This window comes from Protomyctophum parallelum (assembly GCF_964188405.1).
Source record: "Protomyctophum parallelum genome assembly, chromosome: 6".
In the NCBI taxonomy this organism is placed as follows: domain Eukaryota; kingdom Metazoa; phylum Chordata; class Actinopteri; order Myctophiformes; family Myctophidae; genus Protomyctophum; species Protomyctophum parallelum.
The window spans coordinates 39,112,198-39,125,268 of NC_139701.1; the positions used below are offsets into that span (position 1 = coordinate 39,112,198).

The following is a 13,071-nucleotide window of genomic DNA, read 5'->3' on the forward strand; positions in this document are numbered from 1 at the left end:
TTCATCGTTGGCATCCAGGGAGTGTGTGTGCAAAATTTGGCATCGACCGGGTAAATGGTAAATGGTGCATTTATATAGCGCCTTTATCCAAGGCGCTTTACATAGATTGTGCATTACATTCACCCATTCATACACCGATTGCGGCGGAAGCCATGCAAGGTACCAACCAGCACATCGGGAGCAATTTGGGGTTCAGAGTCTTGCCCAAGGACACTTCGACATGTAGACAGGAGGAGCCGGGATTCGAACCGCCGACCCATGGATCATTGGACGACCTGCTCTACCTCCTGAGTCCACTTCTTGCTCATATATGGTATGGAAATCAACTGTAGCCTGTGAAGTTGGTGCATCAAACATGGCTGACTGAGATAACAGACTATTGCGCCAGTTTTACACTATGTTCTATACATCATTCAAAAAATAAATAAATATATATATATATATATATATATAATTATGTTGCCAGTCCGTTTCATGTTAATTGACAAATTCCCTTAAGCTGAGGGGAATCACGAAGACACAAGACAAGCATCATAGTAATGATAATAATTTATTTATTAACAGTATGGTAGAGGAAAAGTCTTTGGCAGTGAAAGACATAGGAACTGAGGGTGACTAGATGAGTGGTGATGTGGGGTGATACAAGGGAAGATGACTAGAGTGGTGATGTGGGGTGATACAAGGGAAGATGAGTGGTGATGTGGGGTGATACAAGGGAAGATGAGTGGTGATGTGGGGTGATACAAGGGAAGATGAGTGGCGATACAAGGGAAGATGAGTGGTGATGTGGGGTGATACAAGGGAAGATGAGTGGTGATGTGGGGTGATACAAGGGAAGATGAGTGGTGATGTGGGGTGATACAAGGGAAGATGAGTGGTGATGTGGGGTGATACAAGGGAAGATGAGTGGCGATACAAGGGAAGATGAGTGGTGATGTGGGGTGATACAAGGGAAGATGAGTGGTGATGTGGGGTGATACAAGGGAAGATGAGTGGCGATACAAGGGAAGATGAGTGGTGATGTGGGGTGATACAAGGGAAGATGAGTGGTGATGTGGGGTGATACAAGGGAAGATGAGTGGCGATACAAGGGAAGATGAGTGGTGATGTGGGGTGATACAAGGGAAGATGAGTGGTGATGTGGGGTGATACAAGGGAAGATGAGTGGCGATACAAGGGAAGATGAGTGGCGATACAAGGGAAGATGAGTGGCGATACAAGGGAAGATGAGTGGTGATTTGGGGTGATACAAGGGAAGATGAGTGGCGATACAAGGGAAGATGAGTGGCGATACAAGGGAAGATGAGTGGTGATTTGGGGTGATACAAGGGAAGATGAGTGGCGATACAAGGGAAGATGAGTGGTGATGTGGGGTGATACAAGGGAAGATGAGTGGTGATGTGGGGTGATACAAGGGAAGATGAGTGGTGATGTGGGGTGATACAAGGGAAGATGAGTGGCGATACAAGGGAAGATGAGTGGCGATACAAGGGAAGATGAGTGGTGATTTGGGGTGATACAAGGGAAGATGAGTGGTGATTTGGGGTGATACAAGGGAAGATGAGTGGCGATACAAGGGAAGATGAGTGGTGATGTGGGGTGATACAAGGGAAGATGAGTGGCGATACAAGGGAAGATGAGTGGTGATGTGGGGTGATACAAGGGAAGATGAGTGGCGATACAAGGGAAGATGAGTGGCGATACAAGGGAAGATGAGTGGTGATGTGATACATGGGAAGATGATCGGGCCGATTTGGCCAATGACACATACATCTATAGGGTTGGGATCCTTTTAATATATTAGCGATTCCCTCTTAACGGTCCGGTTCCCTTTAACAATTCCTTGGGGGTTCCAAATGAAACCTGTAACTCTGAGACTCTCTTGAGAGAGAGTACACATTGGGACTATTTGTACTTTCTCAGAATGTTGTCAGATCAGATTTGTCCGGTTCTGGATCCCAACACTACATACATCCACGAGTCTTGTCATTCTGAATGGCCAATACATCATTGGGTTAGATTGGTCGGGGTTACATAGTCAAATCTGTTGACCAACAAAGAACACTGTTGCTGGATGGAAGAACATCTGGATCATGGCAGACTTGAACTCAAAATTTGCTTAACAATGTGTACGTCCATTTGGACCTACGCAAATGGAATAAGTATGTCAGTAATCTTTGTGAATGAGCCTTTACACAATCTCCACCAATGGGTCATTGTTGTTGAGCAATAAGTGCATGTGAATGAGGAAGTTAGAGTACATGGCACAGAAATTAGCAATGGGAAGATAGAAGATGATCAGATGCCAGAGAGTGGCATGTTTAGTTAGGGTGGACAGTCTCTATGTTGTGTGTGTGTGTGTGTGTGTGTGTGTGTGTGTGTGTGTGTGTGTGTGTGCGTCAGTGTTAATTTAGTTGACTACCTTTTTTCACTTACAAAAACTAAATAAAAACTAAGCTAAGATGGCTAAATATACTGATTTTTCTACAAATAGAAACTAGACTAAAATGTTAGGGATGGACTACTGGAGAAGAGATCCACAAAAAATTGATCCACAAGTTCACAGCACGTCACGCTGTGATGCATTGTGAGCTTGTAGAACAGCTATTTTCAGCATGCAACCAAGTGTAAAACCAGGCATCACGATGCCATCAAAGCACACCAAAATGTCAACAAAATAAACTGTAGATTTAGTCTACTAAAACCTTTCAGATGACTAAAACTAAATGAAGCGTGTGTGTGTGTGTGTGTGTGTAAAATCGGTAAAGATTTCCAAATGCATCACAGTAAATTATGTATTTTTGTCTCTCCCCCCACCTAATTCATTTCCACTTCATTTAAAAACATCATCTAGCATCCGAAGAATTAATACACATTTTATGGCATGACTTGTTACAAAAACATATATATATTTATATATAAAAACAAACATACAGAGCAATTCATTTAGTGGAACAGGTGTAATCCATCATCAGAGTGGCTCACTCATTCACATACCACTGGCATCTCTGCTGCTACTGCATGATTCAGATCAGTGCTTCTCAAATGTATCCATGTCAAGGTTGGTGGTGACCAAATGATAGATTTGGTGGTCCATCTCAACATATTTTGTGCCAGGGAGTGACACCCATATGAGATTTGTGTTGCTAAATTGTTTACAAAAATATTCAAAATTTGTCACACAAAAACAGACATTTCTTTTGGGGAAAAAAGTAGCTCTACAAGCTCACAACACGCATGTTGTGAGCTTGTAGATCAGCTTTTTTCAAATATTCAATGTATATGGGGTTAAACTAACTTTGTTGGGGACCCCCTGGAATCTCCTCCCCAGGGGTCCCCGGACATCACTTTGAGAACCACTGTCCTACTCAAATAGCAAGTGCAACTGCATAATCCAGATACTGAGAGGCAAGCGGATACAAGAAGGCTTGATTGAGACTCTGCTCATTGTGCTTTCCATTCCAGGAAGTTTGTCCCTGCATGCCTTCCATACTCCATGTGCTCAGGAGAACTTTGTCGCTGTTGGTTAGAAACCTCTTCTCTCCATATTCTAACTTTTTGTGTTTTTTCAAACATTTACGCCCTGGCTACTTGATCATACTACAGCATCACACAAAGCATCAAAAGTAGCAGATCCGCAAGCTCGAATCGTGGCACGAAGCAACGCATTTTGAGCATGTCGTTCCGATATTCTTCTACTTTTGGATTTGAATTCTGAAAAGTAACAGTTTTGAACATCAGGTTTCCACCCGACAGACGACTCGCTTCATAAATCCTTACTGCCCCCACAAGGTTATTGCAAGAGGGCTCACAAATAATTGGCAAAACACTAAATGTTAATATAACATATATTACAAAATTAATGTAAAGAAAAATGACATAGTATTATTTATTTATTTTTAACCTAAAACTCAGTCAGATGGGTGGGCTGCGAAATTCATTTTTTTTAGTGGGCTCTGATCCAGAGAAGGCTGGGAGTCTGTGCCTTATTGCGTCCAAGTGCAACAATGCCAAACAGAGCAGTGTGTGTTGTCCCTTTTGAGCTAAAGAAAGGAACATTGAAGGTTGGATGGGACCACACAAGGGAACACATTTCTGGAGTGGAATGCAGCTCGAGTTGAGTCTCTAACACCCAAGTGGGGCGGCTAAGGCTATTTCAATAAGAAAAGGACTTGTTAAAACCAAGTTACGGAACCAATCGGAATGCAAAGACAATGCATTCGTCACGCAGTTCCAAGTACGAGTGCGAGTAGCAGAATAACACACGGTGCACATTGTGCACATTGGCAAAAAACATTACATTTAAACATGGCACAGGGAAAGGATAGGTAATGATGTCACAGCTCCTGTCAATTCATCAATTCATATTTCTGAATATTGATAGATACAGGAGTCCATTCATTCATCAATAAAGGCAACAGGACTGGACACTCACTGGACACACTTCTCCAATTCCATCTATCCGTTCAATCATCCGTCCATGTCTCCATTCACAAACATATCCGTCTTCCACCAAAATGTAGGCTTTACAGGCATCATCACAGAGTTCAATACAAAGGACAATACTGTTGGAGGTCAAGAGCCGGGCCTGCTCCTGATGTGTGCAAACAAAACAAGAATTCCTTCAGTTGTAGGGAGTGGTGTTGTCCACTCGGGGACGCTGTTCTGCCTCGTCACAGTCAATCTATTCGATAGAGTTCTCTAGTCCTGCTGCTGGCACAATATTGCCATGCTAGTAAGCTACACGTCCCATTTGTTGCAGGGGTTTGGGGTAAGGGCTATGGAGTATGGCACAGATGAACAGCGGTTGGCACAACTTCAAGTGCAGGGATCACGCAAAGGGCATGCTAAGAGTCTCAACTGAGCTCTTCAAAAGTCTGAGAACCCCTGGACCTCCTCCATCTGGCTGCCTTTGTTAGTGCTCTTTTGACTCGACTGGCTCTCTCTCTCTCTCTCTCTCTATATATATATATATATATATAGCATAAACGGTCCCAGTCGGGCAGAAACCTCTCTTCTATTCAGATTTTTCATAAATCAATGCCCTACTTGATCATACTGCAGTGCCACACAAAAGCATCAAAAGTAGCAGATCCACAAGCTCAAAACCACACGTTTCAAGAAGCCACGCGTTTCAAGCTTGTCGGTCTGCTACTTTTGAATTTAAATCTTGAAAACTAATAGTTTTGGACACATGAAGTTTCCACCCGACGGTGACGACATACGTTCTTGCATTGTCCTGGGTTAGGGGCATGAGGGGGACAACTACTAAATCGGGTAGTCTTTTACAGTCAAGGGGTCACAGAGTGACCTTGCTGAGTCTGAGGGACAGGCTGGAGCGGTGCTGGGAGGTGCGGGGGAGCGTGGAGCTACACCGGCTCCGCAGCTGGACCGGCCTCGCCACCGCCGAGCCTCGCACCCGCAGAAGGAAGTCAAAGTTGGCCGAAGAGTTCATGGCGTAGAACACGTTGGCGTTGTCGGGAATCACCAGCTCTGAGGGAGGGCAAAGGAGAGTTCAGAGAGAGAGAGAGAGAGAGAGAGAAGACAGGGCTATTACTAAAAGGTGTGAGAAGTCATTTTGTAAATCTATTGTTCCATTGTGAGCGGAAACTCCAATAATCCAATTATATTGGGGCCGTCTGCAGATGATTTGCTTTAATGTGCGACAAGGCTTTCTCACTCAACAGTAAACAAACATACAGTGTGCATCTTTCTAAAGTGACGATTTAAGGACTTTTAAAACCTTTTATACCTCTAAAATGATAAATAATTATACCCATCACTGCATCAAAAGTAAACAAACTATCCTATACAAATGGTCAAATATTACCTAAGAATGGAGCAAAAAGTGTGATATTAGCAATGACTTGCAATACAGAGAGTATAGTGGAAGCAAATTGACCCGTGCAAATTGTACAGTGTACATTGGGATCCCACTGTATGTTTGTACAATCTCAGTCTCAAAGTGTACCTCTTTCGTCAGAGATGACCTGCACCAGCTCGTATCCCTCCTCAGGCTCCGCCTCCAGGTTGTGCTTGGCCATGGCCCTGGAGATGACTGCTGGAGTCTTGTCCTGACTGGTCAGCTGGGTAAGGAACACAAAGTACAGTTTAAATGGCATCACAAAAGACTGCATGTGTGTGTGTGTGTGTGTGTGTGTGTGTGTTTGTGTGTGTGTGTGTGTGTGTGTGTCCGTCTGTCTCCGAAGCTAATCTGGACTAAATGTCTTGTATGCACTGCCAGTAGAAAAGCAAAGGCTCGCAACTCACTTTTGTAATGCTCCAAGTATTTATTCACAATCACAGCAGGCAGGGCATACAACAGTATTGGTCTTTTTCAAGTATTGGTATTATTGGTATTGGTCTTTACTGCCAGTAGGCCACACCCAAATGTTTTGAAATATTTTAACTTTCATTTTATACTGGAAGTCAACAGGGCTTGGATCCCCCATTGTTGGCCTACTAGGGAGGGTGTAGTAGACTATAACACGCCTTCTCCAATACCTTTCAGCCCAAAGTGGGGAGTTTCACTCCGGGTGGCTGTCTGCTGAGCAGGCATGCTAAACAACCAGTTGGAACACAACACTGTCCAATTTTCCCAAATGTGTGAACACAAACTAGTTGTGTTCATTGGAGCCAAAGGCACCGTGTAGGAACCGAGGAGTGTGTGGTGTTGGGACAAATGTATATTGCACCACCCATATACATTTCTATACATTTGGTCAAAGGCAAAGCTAGATATCCACATTTAGGCTGACACATACAATTTACAATTACAATTTAGGCATTTAGCAGACGCTCCTAATCCAGAGCGATTTACACTAAGCAAGAACAAAAACATGGTAATACATCAAATACATAAAAATAGTCATCATGAATCATACATAAGCTGGAACAGTGGAATATCTATGTAATGAAACTATGCGTATACACTATAGAGTGCTACGTTTACATAAAAGTTACATAAATTGAGCCTATGCAATACGCATACTCCTGTAAGCTTGACGAGGCTAATACATATACACATTATGCCTGCACTGCTAGCATAGTGGGAGCAACCATGATCTGGTACCACCCAGATTTAGAACAAACTGTTCTCATTCCACTGCCAGTGTTGATTTGAAGTTGAATTTTGTTTTAGTCATAGTTTTTTTAAATAAATTCTTTTAGTCATTTTTTAGTCATCTGAAACGTATTTCCTTTAGTCTAGTTTTAGTAAACTAAATAACACAAGATTTTAGTTGACTAAATCTACAGTTGATTTAATCGACTACAAGCTCATAATTATAACAGTAGTCTTAGCCCTAGAATGTCTCCTGTTGTTAAGACGTGGAGTGAAATATTGTTTTTATATCCATGTGAAAGTTCTGGCACAAAACGTGTATTTAGTTAATTATCTCCACTTTTTCTGCACACGGACGTCTTTCTCTCCGGGCAAAGTGGCCCGGAATGAAAGCTGGACTTCATTTATCAAAACTTCCTCGGATCACCACAAACGTCATCACCAATTGACCAGGGAAGCACAAATGTTTGGGACACACAATTGGCTATTAAAACGGATGTGTAACAATAGTTACTCACCAGTATGCTCTTGTAGAGGTTGCCATTGCCTTGCTCCAGGCTGACTCGTATGATGCATGCGTCCTGGGCCTGGGTGTTGTACACTGGCGGCTGGCTGGGGGACGTGGGAGACAGGGGGATGAGGGAGACGCAGCGTCGGTGCGTGCAGGGTGGGCCGGGCAGGGAGGGCGACGCAGGGGTCTGTGGGACGCTGGCTGAAGACGAGCTAGTGTCCATGGAGTGGAGAGATGTACACGACGAAGACTCTGAGAGCTGCGGGAACAACACATCAAACACAGTGGTGGTCAGAAGAAACATGGGGAAAACCTCATTCTACCGCTCTGCCACCAAAATGTGGAATGCCCCGTGGAATGCCCCTCACCTTGTTGTGCTGGGTGTCTATAGAGGAGTGTGTGGTTCTCACCTTGTTGTGCTGGGCGTCTATAGAGGAGTGTGTGGTTCTCACCTTGTTGTGCTGGGCGTCTATAGAGGAGTGTGTGGTTCTCACCTTGTTGTGCTGGGCGTCTATAGAGGAGTGTGTGGTTCTCACCTTGTTGTGCTGGGCGTCTATAGAGGAGTGTGTGGTTCTCACCTTGTTGTGCTGGGCGTCTATAGAGGAGTGTGTGGTTCTCACCTTGTTGTGCTGGGTGTCTATAGAGGAGTGTGTGGTTCTCACCTTGTTGTGCTGGGTGTCTATAGAGGAGTGTGTGGTTCTCACCTTGTTGTGCTGGGCGTCTATAGAGGAGTGTGTGGTTCTCACCTTGTTGTGCTGGGCGTCTATAGAGGAGTGTGTGGTTCTCACCTTGTTGTGCTGGGTGTCTATAGAGGAGTGTGTGGTTCTCACCTTGTTGTGCTGGGCGTCTATAGAGGAGTGTGTGGTTCTCACCTTGTTGTGCTGGGTGTCTATAGAGGAGTGTGTGGTTCTCACCTTGTTGTGCTGGGCGTCTATAGAGGAGTGTGTGGTTCTCACCTTGTTGTGCTGGGCGTCTATAGAGGAGTGTGTGGTTCTCACCTTGTTGTGCTGGGTGTCTATAGAGGAGTGTGTGGTTCTCACCTTGTTGTGCTGGGTGTCTATAGAGGAGTGTGTGGTTCTCACCTTGTTGTGCTGGGTGTCTATAGAGGAGTGTGTGGTTCTCACCTTGTTGTGCTGGGTGTCTATAGAGGAGTGTGTGGTTCTCACCTTGTTGTGCTGGGCGTCTATAGAGGAGTGTGTGGGCGTGGTGAGTCCCTCGCTGTCAGACGGGCTGCTGGAGTCACTGGAGGACACACTGACAGAGTCCATGCTCTCCCCTGAGCTGCCTGTAGGGGGCGAGCGAGGCGTCTCTCTGACGGGAGAGCTGGCTGCTGAGGAGACGTCCGCTCCGTGGAACAAGCTGGAACGAGGGGTGGACACAGTAACAGAGTACATTTATTTAACTACTAGTGTAGGCTATTTTACTCAAGTACTTTTTTGATACTTATGATGACTTCTACTCCTCTACATATATTGTATTTTTGACTCCACTACATTTCTAGGAAGAGGAAAAAGTACATCATGAACTAGTAACAACTTAAACCCTATTTTAAATATAGTGAAAACAGCTGATCTACAAGCTTGGAACTAGTTGTGGTGTGAACGTTTGAAGTATGCCAGTACCTTAACTGAAGTACATGTTTGAGAGAGCAACTTTCCCTTATAGTTGAGTAATATTTGATCCGGAGTCTCTATACTTTTAGTACTGAGTTGTTGAGCACTGGTATTGGTGAATAAAATAAATGGGTCAATTATTATAACTCCTGCTGCAGTTTTCATGCCGTCACTTTGTGTATGTACTGAGTGTACTCACAGGCTGAGTCTCTTGACCATGCTCTTGCGAGGTTTGGGTGAAGTCGGACTGCTGTCACCGAGCCCTTCTATCTCACAGGACAAGGCGTAACTGCAGGAAAGAGAGAAATGACGTGAAGAATACCATAACATAAACACCATCATAAACCATTAGCAAACCACCCAATATATATCGTCGGGTGGAAACCTCATATGTCCAAAACTGGTACTTTCAGCATTCAAATTCAATAGTAGCAAAAGTAGCAGATCTACAAGTTTTGTGTTGAAGTGTCCTCGACAAAATACAACCTGCATGTTACCCTTTAACAGCTAAAGCTCCTGATCAGGACGGTGCCTTGCATGGTTTCTGTGAATATCTAATGTGCATTGTGAAAACGCTTAGGAGAAAGGTGCTATATGAATTGTCTCCGTCGGGTGTAAACTGTCCAAAACTGTTCATTTTCAGGAATTACAATAAATAAAAAGCAAAAGTAGCAGATCTAAAAGCTAAAAACGTGTCACTTTGCACCGTGTTTCGAGATGCTTGTATGTGACGCTGTGGTGTGGTAAACTAGGGTGTTAGAATATGGAGATCAGAGGATTCTGCCCCAAAACAGTGGCAGAGACAGAAGTGAGGGAGATGAAGAGCAAAACAATGGAGCGTGAGGTCAGAGGGGAGAGGGGACGGGACATGAGAGAGGGAGGAGAACAATGAGAGAAAGAGGGCTTTATTATTGTGGATCCGGGAACAATAAAACCCCCACAGACTCATGTTACTTTCTCTCCTAATCTAATAGATGAGAGGCAGCAATCAAAAGATAAGGGCCTCAGTCAGGCCATGCAGCAGAGCGCTGCATGGGGCTGCAATGCCTAAAAGTATGACAAAAAATGGTTGTCGTCGATTACGTTTAATCACCAACAAAACCTAAATAAAAACGAAGCTTTTATGACTAAAACTAAGACTAAATAAAAACTAGACGGAAATGTTAGGGAGCGACTAGTGGAGAAGAGATCCAATAGAACTAAATGTTAGGCAGCAACTAGTGGAGAAGAGATCCAATAGAACTAAATGTTAGGGAGAGACTACCGGTAGTGGAGAAGAGATCCAATAGAACTCAATGTTAGGCAGCGACTAGTGGAGAAGAGATCCAATAGAACTAAAAGATCCAATAGAACTAAATGTTAGGGAGCGACTAGTGGAGAAGAGATCCAATAGAACTAAATGTTAGGGAGCGACTAGTGGAGAAGAGATCCAATAGAACTAAATGTTAGGGAGCGACTAGTGGAGAAGAGATCCAATAGAACTAAATGTTAGGGAGCGACTAGTGGAGAAGAGATCCAATAGAACTAAATGTTAGGGAGCGACTAGTGGAGAAGAGATCCAATAGAACTAAATGTTAGGGAGCGACTAGTGGAGAAGAAATCCAATAGAACTAAATGTTAGGGAGCGACTAGTGGAGAAGACAAGTAATGTTATGTATGGTTGCACTCTGCGCTCTGAAAAAAACTGCGACGCGTTGTGAGCTTGTAGACTGGCAATTTTCAGCATGCAATCAAGTGTAAGATCAGCCATTATGATGCCATCAAGCCTTGCCAAAATACATTTGTGTCGACAAAAATCAACTGTACATTTAATCTTATGATATTTACTCAACTAAAACCTTTAATTCTGAAACTTCTGAATGAATGAGCAGTGCTGCAGTGCATTACCTCTCCTCCTCAGTGTGTTGAGGCTGGCTCTTGAACCATCGGAGGAAGGCCGGGTCAGGACTCAGACAGTAGCTGTTACAGGCCGACTGCAGCAGCTTGATCTGGGCTATCACCTCAAACTCCTGCAAGGGACAATTAGACAAGGATTAAAGCTAAATAAAATGTGAAACAGTGTGAAAGGAGCCCCTCCCCCTCACACACACTAGCAATGTCTCCTAAACAATTAACACAATATGTAAATGCCTAAAATTGTTCCTGCTGTTCTACATAATGCCAATCAGGTGAAGAAATCACAGATTGAGGCTTAACCCTTGCTTTCATATGAAATATCTGAGACAATTAACATTTTATGGAAGATGTTCCTGAACATATTGCTTGCTATAGTTTGACCAGTTCAAATGATCTAATCTTAAAATGATAACTCAAAATAGCCTATGTACAATCACGCATTGCGATCGGCTATTTCCGCTGCCTAACATGCATCCATAGAAGACATGCTGGCTTCTACGGAGTCCAAATAATGACTGAAATAATCAGTTGTGTCGACTGAGAACTTGAATCCATGAGAATAACACTTGTCGGGCTCATAGCGGCGGAATCATGTGATCCCAGTGTGACATACAGTATCTCTATGAGCGACAAGACAACTCACCCTGCGTCTCTTCTCAAAGTTGTACAGACCACCCTGCGGAACGACACAAAGAGCACGCTGTCAGAAGAGCCCAGACATCACATACCAGCGGGCGGCTTAGACAAACAGCGTTAGGTTGGACCACTCCCAAAATGGAACCAGCAAAATTCCTCACTCACTCATGGAAACGTAACACTCCAGACAGTGGCTTGCACACAGAGAGAGAGACAGAGTTCGATAAACTCCACCATCAGTCAGTCTCACGTACACAAGCTCACATGCACAAGATCACCTTCACGCTCCCCCCACAAGCACACACACACACACACACACACACACACACACACACACACACACACACACACACACACACACACACACACACACACACACACACACACACACTTAATCAATACTGTCAAGCAGAAACCTTTTAACTCCACATTTCAACTTTTTATGTTTCCTTCGTAAATGAATGGCCTAAATCATCGTACTAGAGTGTGGAAATAGCCGATATACAAACTCACAATGCACTGCATCAAGACGCATTGTGAGCTTGTAGATCGCTCTGTGGGTTTTATAAATATTTAACCAATGGGAAGTATTAACTTCTGACTAAATAATAACCACATGGAATTCATTGGAACACAGGTTATTTTAAAAATAATGGTTTTGGATATACAAGGTTTCCATCCGACCGCAATGATACATATACACAGTATACACCAACCAAGCAGTGAGCAGGTGTTCTGTTAGGGTGGTGTTTTTACCTCCACCAGGTCAGGCAAGGCTGTATCCAGCATGGTCAAGTCTGTTAGGAAGGTCCCCAGGTATGGGATTGTTCCCTGCATGGCTCCCTGTTGAGCAAAAAACCCATTCAAAACACGCAATCCATAGCTCAGGGTTTGAAAGAGAATAGGTCCATTGTACCCAAAATAAGAGAACTTTGTTTGTTGCCGAGATGTCTAAAAATATAAAGAGCAATGTCATTGTCCTTTAAATAGGCTGTGTTGCCCCCAAGGCATTGTTGCTGAGTCTGGTAGTAAAGCTGCCATTTTCCCCTCACCATTTCCTTTTGCAGCTGCAGTCTCTTGTGAGTGCGCTTGTGGTGATCCTTGGCACCATTCTCCACACTGGCAAACTTTGAAGTGCCCTCCTGCAAAGGAAACAGACATAAACTTTAATATACAATATGACACTGGTTCTCAAACATTTACATGTCAAGGACCCCCAAATTGATATTAGGCCACGAACCCCCCCCATCTGAATTTTCCACAGGGACACTCAGAAGAGAAGGTTTATGTTAATATATCAAGTTTAAAACAATCTTTGACAATGACCTCATCCCAATGATCTACACTACAGT

At 43.8% G+C, this 13,071-nt stretch overlaps 1 protein-coding gene across 2 annotated transcripts in view; it reads right to left on the reverse strand.

The window, feature by feature from the left end:
* Positions 1–2,862: 2,862 nt before the first annotated feature.
* rgl1 (ral guanine nucleotide dissociation stimulator-like 1) overlaps positions 2,863–13,071 on the reverse strand; it is a 42,622-nt gene continuing 32,413 nt past the window's right edge. For both annotated transcript variants that reach the window (XM_083767351.1, XM_083767352.1), the window contains exons 10-18: positions 12,772–12,861; positions 12,476–12,562; positions 11,727–11,759; positions 11,075–11,196; positions 9,387–9,476; positions 8,741–8,933; positions 7,582–7,833; positions 5,972–6,086; positions 2,863–5,493 (exon numbers count right to left, since the gene is read on the reverse strand). In XM_083767351.1, coding sequence (XP_083623477.1) covers positions 5,300–5,493; positions 5,972–6,086; positions 7,582–7,833; positions 8,741–8,933; positions 9,387–9,476; positions 11,075–11,196; positions 11,727–11,759; positions 12,476–12,562; positions 12,772–12,861 — 1,176 coding nt within the window. In that variant the 3' untranslated portion in view covers positions 2,863–5,299. The remainder of the gene's footprint in view (positions 5,494–5,971; positions 6,087–7,581; positions 7,834–8,740; positions 8,934–9,386; positions 9,477–11,074; positions 11,197–11,726; positions 11,760–12,475; positions 12,563–12,771; positions 12,862–13,071) is intronic.